Source organism: Candoia aspera, chromosome 5, assembly GCF_035149785.1.
Source record: "Candoia aspera isolate rCanAsp1 chromosome 5, rCanAsp1.hap2, whole genome shotgun sequence".
Lineage (NCBI taxonomy): Eukaryota > Metazoa > Chordata > Lepidosauria > Squamata > Boidae > Candoia > Candoia aspera.
This window is the reverse complement of record NC_086157.1, coordinates 54,351,697-54,368,816: the sequence shown is the minus strand read 5'-3', so window position 1 is coordinate 54,368,816 and position 17,120 is coordinate 54,351,697. Positions and strand designations below refer to the sequence as shown.

At 45.2% G+C, this 17,120-nt stretch overlaps 1 protein-coding gene across 1 annotated transcript in view; it reads right to left on the bottom strand.

The window, feature by feature from the left end:
• The window catches only part of LOC134498869 (cytochrome b-245 heavy chain), a 30,962-nt gene extending 16,275 nt beyond the window's left edge, over window positions 1-14,687 (bottom strand). The window contains exons 1-3 of the mRNA XM_063305219.1: window positions 14,037-14,687; window positions 12,504-12,599; window positions 3,095-3,205 (exon numbers count right to left, since the gene is read on the bottom strand). Coding sequence (XP_063161289.1) covers window positions 3,095-3,205; window positions 12,504-12,599; window positions 14,037-14,081 — 252 coding nt within the window. The 5' untranslated portion in view covers window positions 14,082-14,687. The remainder of the gene's footprint in view (window positions 1-3,094; window positions 3,206-12,503; window positions 12,600-14,036) is intronic.
• Window positions 14,688-17,120: the final 2,433 nt, after the last annotated feature.

Here is a 17,120-nt window from a genome sequence, read left to right as displayed (position 1 = left end):
CCAGAATGCCCCAGCCAGCATGCCGGTTGGGGAATTCTGGGAGCTGAAGTCCACACAGCTTAAAGTTGACAAATTTGAAAAACACCAATCTATTACTGTCAGTTGGCTGAAATTGCTGTAAAAGATTGTAAATGTCATGCTTTTGAATGATACCCATCTAAATCTAAAAATGAATCAAATCCCATTGGGCTTTGAAATGGCTATAAGCCATTGTATAAGATAGCATATGATAAAAAAGAAAAAGTGAAGTAAAACTCCAAGAATGTTGAAAACACAAGCATTTACCCAGAGTTGCTGGTAAATAACCCTAAAAATGGAGGAAGAGAAAGTGCAAGATGGGGCAAGGTATAGGGAACACAAAATGTAAGGTTTGTTTACGCAACGCTAAATGAAAGTGTTTAGTATTTACTGGGCAGTACCAGCCCCCCTTCTCCTCACAATTCCTCATCCTGGGAATCTACAGTTTGCCTTTTCAATTGAACCAGTATATTGGAGTTTGTTGATTCTCCCCACCCCACAGCATAAAAGCAAAAGATGGTTTGCAGTTAGAGCTTGAATTGGAAAACTAGATTGGGATTTACTGCTAAAAGGGAAATGGAGACAGTGGTAGTAAAGGAACGGGTGCTGACCCTGAGGCTTGGACATCTGATGCTAGACCAGAGTGAATCAAGATCCAGGTCATCATTCTTTAGGCAACCAGCTCATTCATAGCACCCCCACCCCCACAAACTCCTTTACACAATACTTTTACATCAACTGTACACTAGGATTCTTTAGAATTCAAAATAATATTAAACATATGGAACCTTAAAAATAATAGTTGAAAAAGGTTAGGTGTAGCATTCTGAACTTTTCTTACTTAGCAAGAATGCATAATAAGATATAGAGTCCTTGCCCCAGTCCAGTAATTTCTTAACAACCAAATCTTAAACTCTATCAATGTCTTCCTCCCTAATGATGCAACCATGAAACCCACTTGGTTGTCCAGTGGAATGCTAGGACACAGTAGGAATGTAGCCCTAGTAATTTTCCTGTAACTTTACAATATTATTAACCAAGGTATTCTTCTGGAGGGGCTGCCCAAGCTGGGCATGAGTGGAACTGCAAGGCCATCTCCAGAAAGTTCTGCAAGGTTCCCTTTCATCCCCCATCCTGTTTAATATCTACTGGAAAGCATTGAGTGAGATCACTCAGAGTTTTAAATTGTCATCAACTCTGTCTCTCCTTTTTATCCATCCAGGTGAACAATGGAAGTGCTGAAACTATACATGCCACGATTATGGACTAGTTAAGGAACAATAAATTGAAGTTAAAATCTGGACAAGACTTAGGTGCTGTTAGTGGATGCTTTATATGTCTGGGTGTATGGTTTTCAATTTGTTCTGAAAGAAGTTGCATTCCCTCTAAATTCATTACTTTCATTAGAGACACAAGTGATCCCAAGGCACAAAGTGACTTCTTCCAGCTTATGCTAGTATGCCAGCTATCACCCTTACTGTAGCCCTGGTACAGCAGTTCATACCCTGGTAACTTCTTGTTTAGACTACTACAATGTGTTATATGTGAGGCTGCCTTGAAGACAGTCTAGAAATTTCAGTTAGTACAGAATACTGCATCAAGAGTTACATGCATTATAAAGATATTATACCGGTTTCATAAAATCTTCCCACTTCATTTCTAGTCCCAGTTAAGATGCTAGTAATAACCAATCAAGATTTTCATGGCTTGGGACCACAGTATCCAAAGATACCTCTTCCCATATATTCCAAGAACACCTCTTCCAAGCATACCTTTTTCAAGGATACCTCTTCCCATATATTCATACCTAAAATTACCTTGGGAAGCCCTGCTTCAGGCACCTTCCCATGTTGAACGCAGCAAGTGGTTACTCAGAGCAGGCCTTTTCATATCTGGAATGCCATCTTGAGTGAGATACACCTAGCAGGAACATTCATTGTCTTTTTGGCATCAAAGACATATTTCTTCTCTTCTTTCAGGCCTTTTAAAATATCTTTATATTAATTTAAATGTATGTGCTACAGAGAGACATATACTTTGCCTCCTCTTTTTAGTGTTCTTTAGTATGTATTATAATTAACTTTTTATTTTGTTTTAATTATTATTCAAACTGTTTATCTTGCAATTTTAAAATACTGTAAGCTGCCCTGGGGAAAGTTGGTTTTAAAGGCTGGAGATACATCTATAAAAATACATACATGCCTAAAGACATAAATACATTTATTTGGTTTTAGCTAGACATCATGCTCATGTGAATGTGTATTAGTGAACAAATATGGTTTCCATGAGGGCTTGTAAGTGCCAGTTTGAAACCATGTTTTGTTGTTGGTCTACCAATGGCAGTTTTGGTTTAGCATGATTTCTAAATAGGGATGTAGATTTTGTTTGTGCTTTCTACTTATTCCTTGTTTGTTTTCTGTGTACCACCCAAGCCTCTTTGCAGCCTTCCCTGACCTGGGCATCCTTCAGAAGTACTGACTTCAATTTCCAGAATTCACTAGACAGCATTACCATTTCTGAGAATTCTGAAAGTTGAGGTCCACATCTCTAGAGGTGCCCAGTTTGGAGAAGACTGATTTTTCCTTGCAATCAATCAGGTATGTGGAAAGAATAGCTTTAAAAATTGGAAAAACAAATCAGAAATAGCTTTTTAAGTCTGATTACTTTGCTTGTTTTTAAGACTGACTCTAGCTTGTTTCTGGATTGTTCAGAAAACCATGATTAAAACAAACAATAGCTGAACCCACTTATTATGACTTAGCCTTATGTCTAACCCAGGTCACAACAGTTGGTTTACCAACATTGATTACGAAAAGCCTGGCTTAATATGCTATGTGACTCAGTCAGTAAATGGGTGGGCAAAAGAGTCCTTTTTAGGTTTCAATCAATAAATCTACTCTGAATAGTCTCATGTTTTAGCTGTGCAAAGAAGTCAGAACAACATCTTCAGAGACGTTTCATTCACCATCATGACATTTGCATTAATAGTACGTAATTTACTAGATTAAGAGAATGGAAGGCAACCCTTATTTGTTTAGGATAAGTATTTTTTTTATTAATAATGACAGATACTTACTGCACTTGAGCCTCTGAGAAAGGAAAGCAGATTTCGACAGACTGGAAGCAGAATTAATAGGCAGTTGAAATTCAGGCATGCTGCAGGTCCCCGGGCGAATGCCAAGTAAGGCTAAACATAAGACAGTGGGACCATAATTAACCAAGCAATATTATTCAAGGATGCATTGAAACAGAACTAAAAGGCCAATGGGTTGGACTTCCTTCACAGAGAGGGGAATCAACATTAAAACTATGTAGAGACTGTGGCCCTCTAGGTGTTGCTGAGCTATTCTCTGCAGACCTGGCCAACATGGTTAATGGAGAGGGATGCTGGGAGTTGTAGTTTAGCAACATCTGAGGAGCCATGGCTTCTGGGGTGCCATTTACAGAAACCTACTGCAATATATATGAACATAAAGAAAAATAGGGATAAGTCTGAATTAACAGAACACCAACTGCAAAATAATTTACACCAAGAAACTTTGCATAGTTGGCATAACACAGACTAATTGCCCTCTCTGATACCATTTGAATGTCACAATATGGCTCTAAGTGACAGTCACATTATTTAAATACAAAACTTCCATGGAGGCAAGACTATTTCTGATAACTCAGCTAGTGGGATGAACTTATTTTAAGTGAACCTGTGGATGAAATAGTACCATCTGGTCCAGAGCATGACAATGGAGCATAGAGGGAAAGAACCCCAAAGCATTGCTTCAACACAGTTTGGGAAGGAAGGTGTTCTAAGAGGAACAACAGGAAGGGTTTCTCCTGAGAATTTAACTATTGCATATTGCCCCTGTGGCTGTTCATTTGCTTCATTGTTTTCTGTGGCACTCTCTTGACAGCTACATCTGCCTTGTGGCTTCCACCATTCTTGGCCATTGTCCAATAACTTGCTCTTCCTCCACTCTTACAATCTCAAAAATTCTTCTCAATTTAAAAATTATACTATAGGTTTGTTGTAAGTTTTGGAATAAAGTAGTTTCCCCTAAGAATTTTGAGGCCCCTTTCATTTCCTGTTAGACTGTTTGAGAAAAAGGAGAAATACCTAAATACCCTCTCTCCAGCCTACAGTGTGTCAGGCTCTGCCTGCTACCCAGTAAAAACACAGACGCTAGCATAGGCTTAGGTTCTGGATTTATTTGAGTAACAGTATGCGTGCCCTTTAAGAAAGCTGAGAGTGAGTGGAGTGCGCTGGAACGGGATTTAAATAGCCCATGCCGGTCAGCGCTCCATCCCTTCTTACTCCGGGTGCACCCCCGAGCCCCACCGGTTCCGTCGTCAGTAGGTGAGGGGTCGTGGAGCCCCTCCTGTGCTCCGGGCATTTCCTTGATTGCTTCCCTGGCCGGTGATGGTTCATTGCCAGGCGATCAGGTTCGTAATCTCTTTGACAGCTCGGGCGCGCCTCTTGATCTGGTCTTGTCAATTGCTTTCTTTGCAACATTGTATCTTTCTCTTCAGTGCCACTGGCTAGAGTTGATACTTTGTTGCCAGCACCTGTTGCTCTCTTTTGTTAGCTAGTTGCCTTTTCCCTTAATCCGCCCGGTACCCATTTCCCTGCATTGTCATGCGAACCGTTGCGATGTCACAAGCATCGCAACGATGATCATGACATATTGCCCCCCTTTGAGAAGGTTAAGCCGCGGGTTTGGAGGGATAGGCGGTATGGAAGGTGCGGATCAGGTCTGGAGCCTGGATGTCGCGGGCAGCAACCCACTCAGGGTGCGGGAAGTGTTTCCATTTGATTAAGTATTGGAGGGAGCCCCGTAGCTTGTGGGAGTCAAGTACCTCCTTTACTTCGAAGTGTTGCTGCCCGTCTATCATCACTGGTGGGGGGGGGCGTGCGTGGGTGCCACTGGGAGGGGTCACTTGCTGGCTTAAGCTGCAGTGGAACACCGGGTGCAGTCTCTTTAAATTATGGGGCAGGTCCAAGCGCAACATGACTGGGTTCACAATCTGTGTCACCTGGAATGGCCCAATAAACTTGGGGGCCAGTTTTTTTGGATGGTTGCAGTGATTTTATGAATCTCGTGGATAGGTAGACCATGTCCCCCACCTGAAACGTTGGTTGCTGGTGCCGGTGTTTGTCCGCTTGTAATTTGTAGGCGGTTTGTGCCTCTTTAAGCGCGTCTTTGATGATCGGCCAGGAATCTGCAAGTTTCGTACCCCACTCACAGGCGGCTACTGCTGGGGACGGGGGTTGGGGTAACTCAGGAATGGGGATGAACTCCCGACCTGACACCACCCCAAAGGGGGTTTGTCCCGTGCTTTGATGTATCGTGTTATTGTATGTGACCTCTGCAAACGGGAGTAAGTCCACCCAATCGTCCTGGTGGTAATTGATATAGGAGCGGAGGAATTGTTCCAGTGTGGCATTAAGGATCTCCGTAGATCCGTCCATCTGGGGATGCCAGGAGGTTGACAGGGCTTGCTGGGTACCTATCAGTTTTAAAAAAGCCCACCAGAACCTTGAGGTAAATTGTGTGCCCCTATCGGTCACCAAGCGGGAGGGGCAGCCGTGTAGGCGGTACACATGGACTAGGAACAGTTTCGCCAGCTGTTGTGCTGACGGGATTGAGGCGCAGGGGATGAAGTGGGCTTGTTTTGAGAAGTAGTCTTTTACTACCCATATGACCGTTTTCTTTTGGCTAGGCGGTAAGTCCACAATGAAATCCATTGAGATTTCATCCCACGGGTGGGAGGGTTCAGCCACGGGTTGCAGCAGCCCCTGGGGTTTGCCAGCCGGCCGCTTGGCCATTGCACACACTGGGCAGGACGCCACATACTGCTTGACGTCCTTCCTCAGCAAGGGCCACCAAAACTGCCTCCGAGTTAGATGTAGGGTTTTCAAGAACCCAAAGTGACCAGCCTGTTTGCTGTCATGCGATCTGTTGAGGATCGCCTGTCATTGAGAGTCGGGTATGTATAACCTTCCCTCCGCCCATGCGAGGTCCTGGTCCATGGTGACCTTGTTGGGGTTGGCGAGGAGCCAGGGGTCTGATTTTAACGCCGTTGCAAAATCGGACCATAACCCACCTGGCATTTGCAGTTGCCAGCATCTAGGGGCGGGTTGCGCCAGGGTTGCTCATGAGGGGGGGGCCAGGCTGTCCCCGGGCACGCCCCCGGGTGACTGCCGCCAGACCCAGCTGGGAATCAGAGAGCACCGTCCCCACGATGTCAGAGATAGGCTCCGCATCCTGTGGTAGTCGGGAGAGTGCATCTGCCAGGAAATTCTTTTTTCCTGGGATGAACTTCAGCTGGAGTTGAACCGGCTGAAGAACTGAGCCCAGCGGATTTGTTTGGGACTGAGGCGCCGGGGTGTGCGGAGCGCCTCAAGGTTGCGGTGGTCTGTCCAGACCTCAAACGGGCAAGTCGCCCCTTCCAAAAGGTGACGCCAAGCCTCCAATGCTGCCTTAACCGCAAAGGCTTCCTTTTCCCATACGTGCCAGCGCCTCTCTGTCTCTGAGAATTTCCTCGAGAGATAGGCACATGGCTTCAGGATTCCAGCAGAATCCTTTTGCAGCAGGATGGCCCCTATTGAGAAGTCAGAGGCGTCCACCTGCACCACAAAAGGCCATTCGGGGTCTGGGTGAGAGAGAATTGGCTTGCTGTGAACAGCGCTTTTAGCCTGTCAAACACGGTTTGACAGGCAGGAGTCCAATTAAGTACGGCCCCTGGGTTTTTGACCTTGCGCGTCTCCCCGACGCCTTTGGTCTTTAGCAAATCGGTTAAGGGCAGGGCAATCTCCACGAACCCCCTCGCAAAGGACCTATAGAAGTTCGCGAACCCAAGGAAGCTTTGAAGCTGGTGCCTGGTGCGTGGGCGCTCCCAGCTCAGAACAGCCTGAACCTTCGCTGGGTCCATCTCTATGCCCTTGTCAGAGATTCTATAGCCTAAGTAGTCCAAGCGCGACTTGTGGAACTCGCACTTGGACAGCCTGGCGTAAAGTTTAGCTTTCCGGAGTTTAGTGAGGACTTGCCTCACTAACCTCTCGTGTTCCCTCTGCGTCCTCATGTAGATGAGGACATCATCCAGGTATACTAGTATGCCCTTGAACAGATGTTCATGCAGTACCTCATTGATGAGTTGCATGAAGACCCCCGGAGCCCCCGCCAGACCGAAAGGCAGTACCTTGTATTGGAAGGAGCCCAAGGGGCAGTTGAACACCGTTTTCCACTCGTCCCCCTCCCTGATGCGGATTCTGTAATACACCTCGCGGAGGTCGAGTTTGGAAAACCCCCTTCTCTTTGACAAGTGTGCCAGCATGTCCTTTATGAGGGGTAGGGGGTATTTGTTGGATAGGGAAGCGGAATTTAATCCATGGTAATCGGTGCATAGTCTCAGGGTGCCGTCCTTCTTTTCCTGAAATAGGACGGGTGCTCCAACCGGCGAGTTCGCTGGTTCTATGAAGCCCCTGGAGAGATTTTTGTCCAAGAATTCCCGCAGTGCCGCTAATTCTCTCTGGGTCATGGGGTAGATCTTGGGCTTGGGTAATGGGACGTCTGGGAGCAGTTCAATTGTGCAGTCCGTCTTGTAGTGGTGGGGGTAATTGGTCCACCTCTTCCTCTCCGAAGACATCTGCAAAGTCCACGTATTGCTCCGGCAGTCCTTCCGGGGGGTGGGGGGTCATGGGTTTGGTCGACGACCTCTGCCCTCCCCACCGTCAGAGCAGATGATTTGTCCGGCGTCGGTGCCTGGTAGACCCCATCTTTGAACGTGATGGAGCGTGTTCTCCAATCTATGTGTGGGTTGTGGTGTGCTAGCCAGGGGATCCCCAGCACTACTATGGGTTTCCCTACCTGGGTTACCACAAAGTCTATGGATTCCTTGTGGGTGCCCATTGTCAGGGTGACCTTTCTGGTCCCCTGGGTGGCCGGTCCCCCCCCCCCCCCGGCTGTAGAGCCGTCGAGTTGTTGGAATGCCAGCGGTTTAGGGAGGAGGGAGCAGGGCAGTTTTAGTGTGGCGACAATGTCTGGGTGGATCAGATTTCTGGAGCACCCAGAGTCCACCAGAGCCTCGACTGCGATGGCTCTAGGGCCATATGAGAGTTCAATTGTCCCTGCCAGGATGGAGCAATCGTCACTCACCCTGCGGTTGTTGCGCCCCTTCTTTACTACCTGCCCAGCAGCGCTGCTTAGAGCAGGTGGGGGGCGTTTTCCGCTGGCTGTTCTTGGGTGTCGATCACGTCCTGTGAGGTAGGCGTCCGCTTCCTTGTCCGGGATTGCTAGCGCTCCTGTCAGACGTCTGGGGGGGTTGGATGGCTTGTGCAGTGTCTTCGGTGTTGGTCTGGGTGGGCGACCCGTTGTCCTGTCTTTGAAACAGTCCGCCGCTTGGTGGCCCATCTTCCCACACCTGGTACATTGCCCGTGGGCAAGCCTCTGTTGTTGGTCTGCGTGCCAGGTCGGGCCCGACTGTGGGACCGGTCATCTTGTGCTGGGAGGGATTTTGTCATTTGCGGTCGTGAGCAGAAACGTGCACTGAGTGTGCTCTGCTTTTCCAGCTAGGCAAATCCACCCGTGAAGGGAGGCTGGGTCGTCCCTGTAAAGTGCCCATTGTAGCACCTCCTGGTTGAGGCCACCCTTGAACATGTTGATCAAGGTAACCTCAGGCCATTCTGGGATTTTGCCTGCGAGGACCTTGAACTCAAGGGAGTAGTCAGCCACCGCTTTTCTTCCCTAGCGAAGCGCTTTAAGTGTGCTCTTGGCCCTTTCCTTTGCCAGGGGGTCCTCGAAGTAATGCTTCAGCTTGCTTAGGAAGTTGTGGAAATTGGCCAGGGCTGGGGCTCCGGACTCGGACATCTGCACGTACCAGTCCGCAGCCCTGCCTTTGAGCTTGGTGGTCACTGCTGAGATTTTGGCTGCTTCTGTGCTGAAGGAATGGCCGTATTGGGCCATGAAGTCCCTCGCATTCGTCAGAAAGAAGGACAGGTTCGTGGGGTCTCCATCAAATTTTACGGGGAAGTCTTTGGCAAACCCAATTTGCGGGACCCCTACCTGTGGGTGGTGAGGGATGGCCCCCACTGGCCTGGGCCCACGAAGCCCTGCGACAGAGTCTCGTGCTTGGCCCCTTCCACTTGGGGTTGTTGACAGGGTGGGTTGGGTGCCCTGATCCCCTCTTGCCCCCTGTGCCACCTCGGTCTTTGAGCGCTCACCTACAATCGATGCCAGGGACTGGAGCATGTGTTCCAGGTCTCGTACCTTGGCTTCCAGGGCCGTGACCTTGTCTGGCGTGCCCTGGTCTGCTGATGTCAGGGACTGGAGCATGTGTTCCAGATCTTGCACCTTGGCTTCCAGGGCCGTGACCCTGTCTGGCGTGCCCTGGTCGTCCAACGTCGGTGCTGCCAGATGCTGTCCGGTCTGAGTCTTGCGCCTTCCTGCTCGGGCGTTTGGGGGTAGTGGAGCCTCCAGGTGGAGTAGGGTGTTCCCATCCAGGGTCCTGCTCCGCCGGCCCATGTGAGGAGTTGCTGGCCCCCGACTTCGTCTTCCGTTGGGGCTCTCCCATCTGGGCTGGAGCTCCAGGTCTGGAACTGGGGTGCGGTGTGGGCAGGGAGGGTGCCCGTGTCCCATCTCGGGTGCACCGCCTCCAGCAGCTGTCGAGTCGTCTCTGCCTCCTGCGGGCTGTCCTTCACGCCTCTGGTGTGAAGTGCTGGCTCCATTGCCGTCCCTGGTTCCGTTTTCGCCAGTGGATCTCTCCCGCGGAAAATTTTCGTCCAGTGGAGCTTGGCGAATTTGGTTTGGTGACTCTCAGCTTTATGTCAGGCTCTGCCTGCTACCCAGTAAAAATACAGATGCTAGCGTAGGCTTAGGTTCTGGATTTATTTGAGTAACAGTATGCGTGCCCTTTAAGAAAGCTGAGAGTGAGTGGAGTGCGCTGGAACGGGATTTAAATAGCCCGCGCCAGTCAGCGCTCCACCCCTTCTTACTCCGGGTGCGCCCCCGAGCCCCGCTGGTTTTGTCGTCGGTAGGTGAGGGGTCGTGGAGCCCCTCCTGTGCTCCGGGTGTTTCCTTGATTGCTTCCCTGGCCAGTGATGGTTCATTGCCGGGCGATCAGGTTCATAATCTCTTTGACAGCTCGGGTGCACCTCTTGGTCTGGTCTTGTCAATTGCTTTCTTTGCAGCATTGTATCTTTCTCTTCCGTGCCGCTGGCTAGAGTTGATACTTTTGTCGCCAGCACCTGTTGCTCTCTTTTGTTACCTAGTTGTCTTTTCCCTTAATCCGCCAGGGACCCATTTTGTCCTAACTGCCAGGAAACACGCTGAGACAAGGAACTGGTCTCTAATGTTTTATTGCTTGTACATAACAGGATCCTAACAAACTGAAGAAGCGTGGGAAAAACCCAGCCATATAAACCCCAAAGGTTAAGGCGGTCCCGATCTGTGTCTCTTTGAATGGCTACCTAATTCCTCAGTGCTACGCATGCGCTTAACAGTCTGGATGGGAGCCCCCTGCTCGCCATCCTTACTCATGACACATTTTCCTGCATTGTCATGCGAGCCGTTGCGATGTCACAAGCATCGCAAGGTGATCATGACACAGTGCTTTATATCTACCCAGCTGTACTAGACCAAATGTATTTGTAACAGATTGTTACTATTTCCCTCTGGGTCTTGCTGCAACTCTGCTTCGAAGTCCTGCACAAAGCAGGAAGTATCAGGTTCTTGATGAGGTAATACTCTTAAGCCACACCTAAGAATATTTCCTGAAAAACCCCGCTCCCCTTTCTGGTAGTGACCTGCTCCAGGTTCTTCCTACCTCACCATCACAGGCATCTGCAGGAGCAACTGGGGGAGGGGGGCGTGCAAATGAGTCCTGTTGCTCCACTACGTACATTGGTTCTTCTGCTTTGTAATGGATGTAACAGAAGAATGAAGCAGAGCTTCCAGTGACTTCATTTTGGGGAGATGGATTAGGAAAAGGAGAAGTGTTATAGGTGGTTGGCTTGACAGTTGGTTTAGATACGAAGTGGAAGGACAAAAAAAGAAAAAAGGGGAAATGGGCTTAAACAGAGACTTTTAAAATTGCTTAATAGACTGTCAAGCTGAAACAAAGTTGCAATATTTCAGAGAAAAAGATACTGACTTTTTATCACAGAAGAAGACGGCTGGGTGATAGTATATAGGTATCTAGACATTTCAGCATATTATCATACTGCATCATTTCTTAACAATGTTTTTCCAGGTAAAAAAACAGACTCTTGGTCTGTTAAAATTAACAGCAGAAGAAGCAATAATCAGAATTTCTGGGAAAAGATTCAAATGTAACTTTCAGTGACTCTGATCAGGATCATTTGGGTGGGACTGGGTTTAACTTTCCTCTATCCCCAGTAGTTTCTCTCCTTCTAAAAGAAGTGGGGAAACAGTATTTTGCCTGGATCAGCATTACTGGGAAGAGAGAGAGTTTTAAGCTCAGGTCTTTCCCCAGTGGTGGCAAAAAGGAGCATGCAGGGCTTAGCTGTGCCTCTGCAAGCTGCACAGCAAATGGCTGAAAGTCACAGGTGGGTTCTCAGCCAAAGTAATTGTCATATGGACAACAGAAAGAAAGGAGATTTACAGTCAAATTAGGAAAAAAAACTGAGGCAGAGCTAGTAAACTATAGATCATGAGAGAGTAGACCAATGTTTCTCCACCTTAGCAACTTTAAGATGCGTGCACTTGAAATTCCAGAATTCCCCAGCCACATTAGCAACTTTAAGACATGTGCTTGAACCTGGCTGGGGAATTCTGAGAGTTCTAGCCGACACATCTTAAAGTTGCTAAGTTGGAGAAACACTGGAGTTGATTGACTCTTAACAAAGAGAAGGCATTGTTAGGAATGAATACAGCCAAAGGAACTTCAGATCTCAGCTATATAGAATAAACTGAGGCACCTGGTTGTCAGAGAGGAGAGAACCAGAAGACTGAGCCTGAAGCCCTATTTTATGTAGATTCAGGAAGATGGTCAGATAAACTCCCTGGAGCTATCTTTGCCTGCATCTTGGAAACAAGTGGCTATGGTCCAATTGTGGTCAACAGTTGAATTCAATAAAATCCATAGACTTTGGGGAAAATAATGCACGGCTATTTTGGTTAACTATCTTGGAGTTCCCTGAGAGGCTGCTGGCATCAATGACCTAGTACTGTATGGACTTTATGGACACACACCTCTCTTTGAGAATACAAAACAGTTGCTAAAGAAACTGAGGAGGAAGACTCCATGTTATCAAAGTGGTCACATGTCCTGCCTGCCCTTGTTGGATTTGCACAAAGAAGCTAACACTACTGCCTTTCAGAGCTGATCACCTTGAAGAGTTAGAACCAGCCATATGAGTCAGGAGAAGCACATCTGGAGCTGCAGTTAGCTTTACTGCAATATCCAGGAAACATTAGAACAGTGTTGAAATTAACTGAAACATGAGGATGAATAGCATGTGGTGTAGGACTTACCCCAAGAAGTTCTCTTGTATAGTAGAATTGTGGCCCAGTGTCATATACTACGTAGTAATACCAAAAGAGGAAAACATTTAAACCCAGCCATACCAACTGAAAGAAGAAAAATATGGCCTGAAATTATTTTCAGCCCTTTATAATAAGTTTGCAGGATCTTACTGTAATTGCAAGATCTAGTAATCAGGATGGGTTCTGGGGACAACAAAATCAAAGGTTAGGCATCCCAATTTAAACCAATTCTACCTTTTTTAGCAGTTTCATTCAACAATGAGTTCAGGTAGCTTCAGACAACCATATTGCATTAGCTCCCATGCAGTCTCGGCTTCCTTCCCCAAGTGTAAAGTGTGCCATTTTTCAACAATAACTTAGTGCTATGATGGTCTGTAGGCAGGTGATGACACCTAGGACTGCATTGCTGTTTTTGAATTTCCAATCACAGCCCCAACCTAACTTTGTGTGATCAAATGATGCTCTAAAGTACTGGCTACTGTTAGCAGCGCTGTGGCCATTTAATACCCTAGGACCTGTGGAAGAATTACACCTCCCAGAAGGAGAACCAGGCCTCTTCCTGGCCCTTTCTCCATGTCACTGGCAGAGGCAAGATCGAGACCATTCTCTGATTTTTCCCAAAGATGGATCACAGCAGCATTAAAGCTGAAAAAAGTACAGCTGAGATTTCTCAAAATTAACTTGAAAATCTTAAAATCTTATCCTCTTTGGTGGTGGTGGAGTGCTTAACAATGATTGTCAATTTCATGAGCTCAGTTTGCTTACTGATGAAGCATTTTAATTATATTTTTAGTACATTTCAGAAGTTAGTTATGTAGAAAGCTAGTCCATATTATGGGGTCTACCTGGAAATCTGAGCTTTTTCTGTTATACATAGCTACTTTAGTAACATAAATAATTACTTAGTTCTGAAGGTAACGTCTACAGTGATGCATAATTAGAAGGTCTAGGAATTTGGGTAAAAAATCAGTAAACAATGGTCTCATTGTCCACCCTACTTTTATACCAATTCCAAAGAACTTTGGTATCAAACTGGTGCCCAAAAAGGCATTCAAAGGTAGCTAATAGAAAAAAAAGACACAAATAAAAGCATAGATAAAATGATATAAAACAAAACTAAAGCAATAAGAAAACAATAATCCAGAAAAAATATATTTTAAATGGGCAGCCCATATATTCACATAATAATTTATAATAATTTAGAACAGGCAGCAATTTCTTATGCAAGCCTTTAAATTGCCACCACCTTTTAATACACCATTTTTTAAAAAATCATATTTATTTCCTATTTTCCCAGCAGGACAATTCATATTTCACTGAGAAGTCTCTATAATTGTTTTTAAAGCTATAAAATACTTCTTGCTTAAATACTGTATATATCAAAACTATAACACATTCAAAACAGCAAGGCATTTCTTGTTCAGATTTTTTTAACTTCCTGAGTTGAAGATGCTTTTATGAAACTAAATGGATTTTAGCCCAGGGAAAAATAGCCTTAAAATGCGTAATGAATGTACTTACAATGACAAATATGGAGAGTCCCTCGTTCTCTACCCAGTTGCCCATGATGACAATGAGAACTGATGTGAGGCTGAGCTGTGTTGGATCATTATGTAGTATATGCCCTTTTCCCCTTCAGAAAAGGAAGTGCAAGCTAAGGCTTGCAACAGTCTGTTTCCTTATTTCATCTTCCATGTATTAGCTAAACCTCCGTGGGTTCAGAATACTTTTAATGTCCACTCTTTTCTGCTTGAATATTTATACTTAAAAATGGAAACTCGTAGAGAATGCAACTGTTGTAGATGCTGCCTGCCCACACCTCTTTGGAGAAAAGCAAGCTTGCTCTAGCAACGTTGTAACACCCATTATGGGGTTATAACACCAGACTACCTATAGGATTGCTTTCTTTCATGTGTAGTTGCTCAAAATGAAATACTATTGAGGAGTCTGATTCTTTTTGGCTCTAGATAATAACTGTTTTGTTCACCCAGGTCTGTTAAAGAATGCAGTCCCATTGGTGATCTGGTGTTCTTGTCTGAAATCTGAGTGTTAGTCACACAGGTACTTTTGCATCAGTTTTGGCCATTTTATCTTGTCTTTTGCTTAAATGTGAATTGGTGTGATTCTGATCAGGAAACGGATCTTGGCATCGTGTTGGATAGCCTGATTACAGTGTCAGTCCAGTGAGTGGTTGCTGTAAAGAAAAGGCAAGTTCCATGTTAGAAATCACTGGAAAAGGAACTGAAAATTAAACTGTGGATAGATTAATCCCCTTTTATAAATAAAGTGTGGAACTATCACACTTGAATTCTGTCTACAGCTCTGGTTACTGTACATCAAAAATAATATAAATTAGCCAGTTTGGTCTAGTGGTTAAGGCAAAGGCAAGAAACCAGGAGACTGACAGTTCTAGTCCCTCCTTAGGCATAAAAGCCAGGTGGGTGACTTTGGGCCAATCACTCTTCCTCAGCCCAACTCACCTCATAGGGTTGTTGTTGTGGGGAAAATAGGAGGAGGAAGGAGTATTAGGTATGTTTGCCGCCTTGATTTATTTATAAAAATAATAAAGGCAGGATAGAAAATAAATAAATAAATGTAAATAAATAATAAATAAATATTATAGAATTGGGAAAAAAGTATAGAAAGGAGCAGTCAAAATCAGATTTTACTTTACAGCAGGGCTACTTTACCTTAGTAACTTTAAAATGTGTGGACTTCAATTCCCAGATTTCCCCAGCATTCTGGCTGAGGAATTCTGGGAGTTGAAGTCCACACATCTTAAAGTTGCCAAGGGTGAGAAACACTGGTTTAGAGGAAAGTAAGAGGAGATGTAAGTAAAGTAGATGAGGTCAAACATGGAGTAAAAATGTAGACAGAGGGGTTTCTTTTTCATCCTTTCACAACTAAAATTCAGGGTCAACCACTGAAACTACATGCAGAGAGATTTAGGTTTTGTATTCATGCAAATTCATTAGCATGAACTAAGAACTACTGTAATTCTCAACTGAGCCGCAAACACATTATGTTCAGTAAGCCAATGGTTCCCAACCTTTTTCCATGGACCGGAGCTGGGGGATGATTTTGGGATGATTCAAGTGCTTCCTCTTTTTCCCAACCTTTTATTCTTTTTTCTTTGCGCCGTTTGGGGATAGCAGCCAATGGGCTTGCTTTCTCTGACAGGAGGCGGAGCTCAGGCGGTAATGCGAGCGATGGGGAGCGGCTGTAAATACGCTCACTCACCCACCGCTCACCTCCTGCTGCGCAGCCCGGTTCCTAACAGGCCACGGACCAGTACTGGTCCATGGCCCTGGGGTTGGGGACCCCTGCAGTAAGCCACCATACTCAGCCTTTTGATATAAATTAAGATCACTTTTATGAGACATTTGGCAAATTTAAAGGAAAAGCATTATAAAGGCTACACGTGATCCCAAAGTCTTTTTTACAGCCCCAGAATCCACTTTGACCATTGCTGAAAAAAAGCAGCATGGGGAAATTACATAAACATGGGGATGGAGTGATATTACAAAATCCTTGCTCCCTGCCCCCCACCACCAAAATCAGAAAAGTGGACTGTTCTGCTTCTTCACTATTGCATGATATAGCCTTCCACTCTCCAACTCACCTTTAATGACTCATTAGATGTCTTACTGGTTAAACATCCTCTTTACATGGGGGTATTACTATTTAATTAATCCCATGCAGTCTATTCTGTCTTCTCCTGGTTTGTGCAGGTGGCTGGAATCAGTGTGAGTTTTGCAGGACGCTCAGCAAAGGCAGAGATTTCCCAGAATGGAAACCACCATTTTACTTTTCTTCAAATTATCTCAACATGTCAAGTTTAACAGTGTGCAGTTGAAACCCCCTCCTGTACTCACTTTGACTTGCATATCCTCAAGGGGAGCAGATGCAGCCACCAGAGAATTGGGAAATGAAACCCAAGCAGCAAAAAATAAATGGCTTTCTAAAAATACATGTTGAACTAATCAGATACCATGTAATACTACATAGATTATAAATAACTATTGTTTTTATTACACCATCAAACTTTGGTAGACCAAAATAGAAGTATCATATGCCCTGCCAAAAGATAGTTTTAAATCAGAATTGGGTGTTTCTACTGTTTCCAACTTGATTAAACTGAAGAGGTGCCACGAATGTTATCAAAATAGAAATCTGCTAATTTACATTAGATTACATCAGGGTTGTGAGCTACAACTCCAAGGTTAATTCCAGTTAAAACAAGGCATCCTATTTCAAGAATTGTGCTCAAGGTAAAAGGTCCTTTTTCTTGTTTTATGTCCACTTCACTTGTCATGGCAGCTTTGCTATTATACCCCAGCACCACCTTGGCATGTCTGATCATCATATGCCCCTCATGATCAATCAATCAATTTCACTTTCTCCATCTGGTTGAACAAATTTGTTGGGACCTATCTTTCAGGTTTTGTTTTGTGAGTCGGTATGTTAAAAGTGTTGTACAACTAAAGGAAAAAAATGTTTCATTCAGAAGCTGAACACAGTTAATGCCTTCAATGAAACCAAAAGCTTATTCAGAAATCATCTCAGTGTTTGATTCAAAGTTTGGAACATTTCTAAACAAATTAT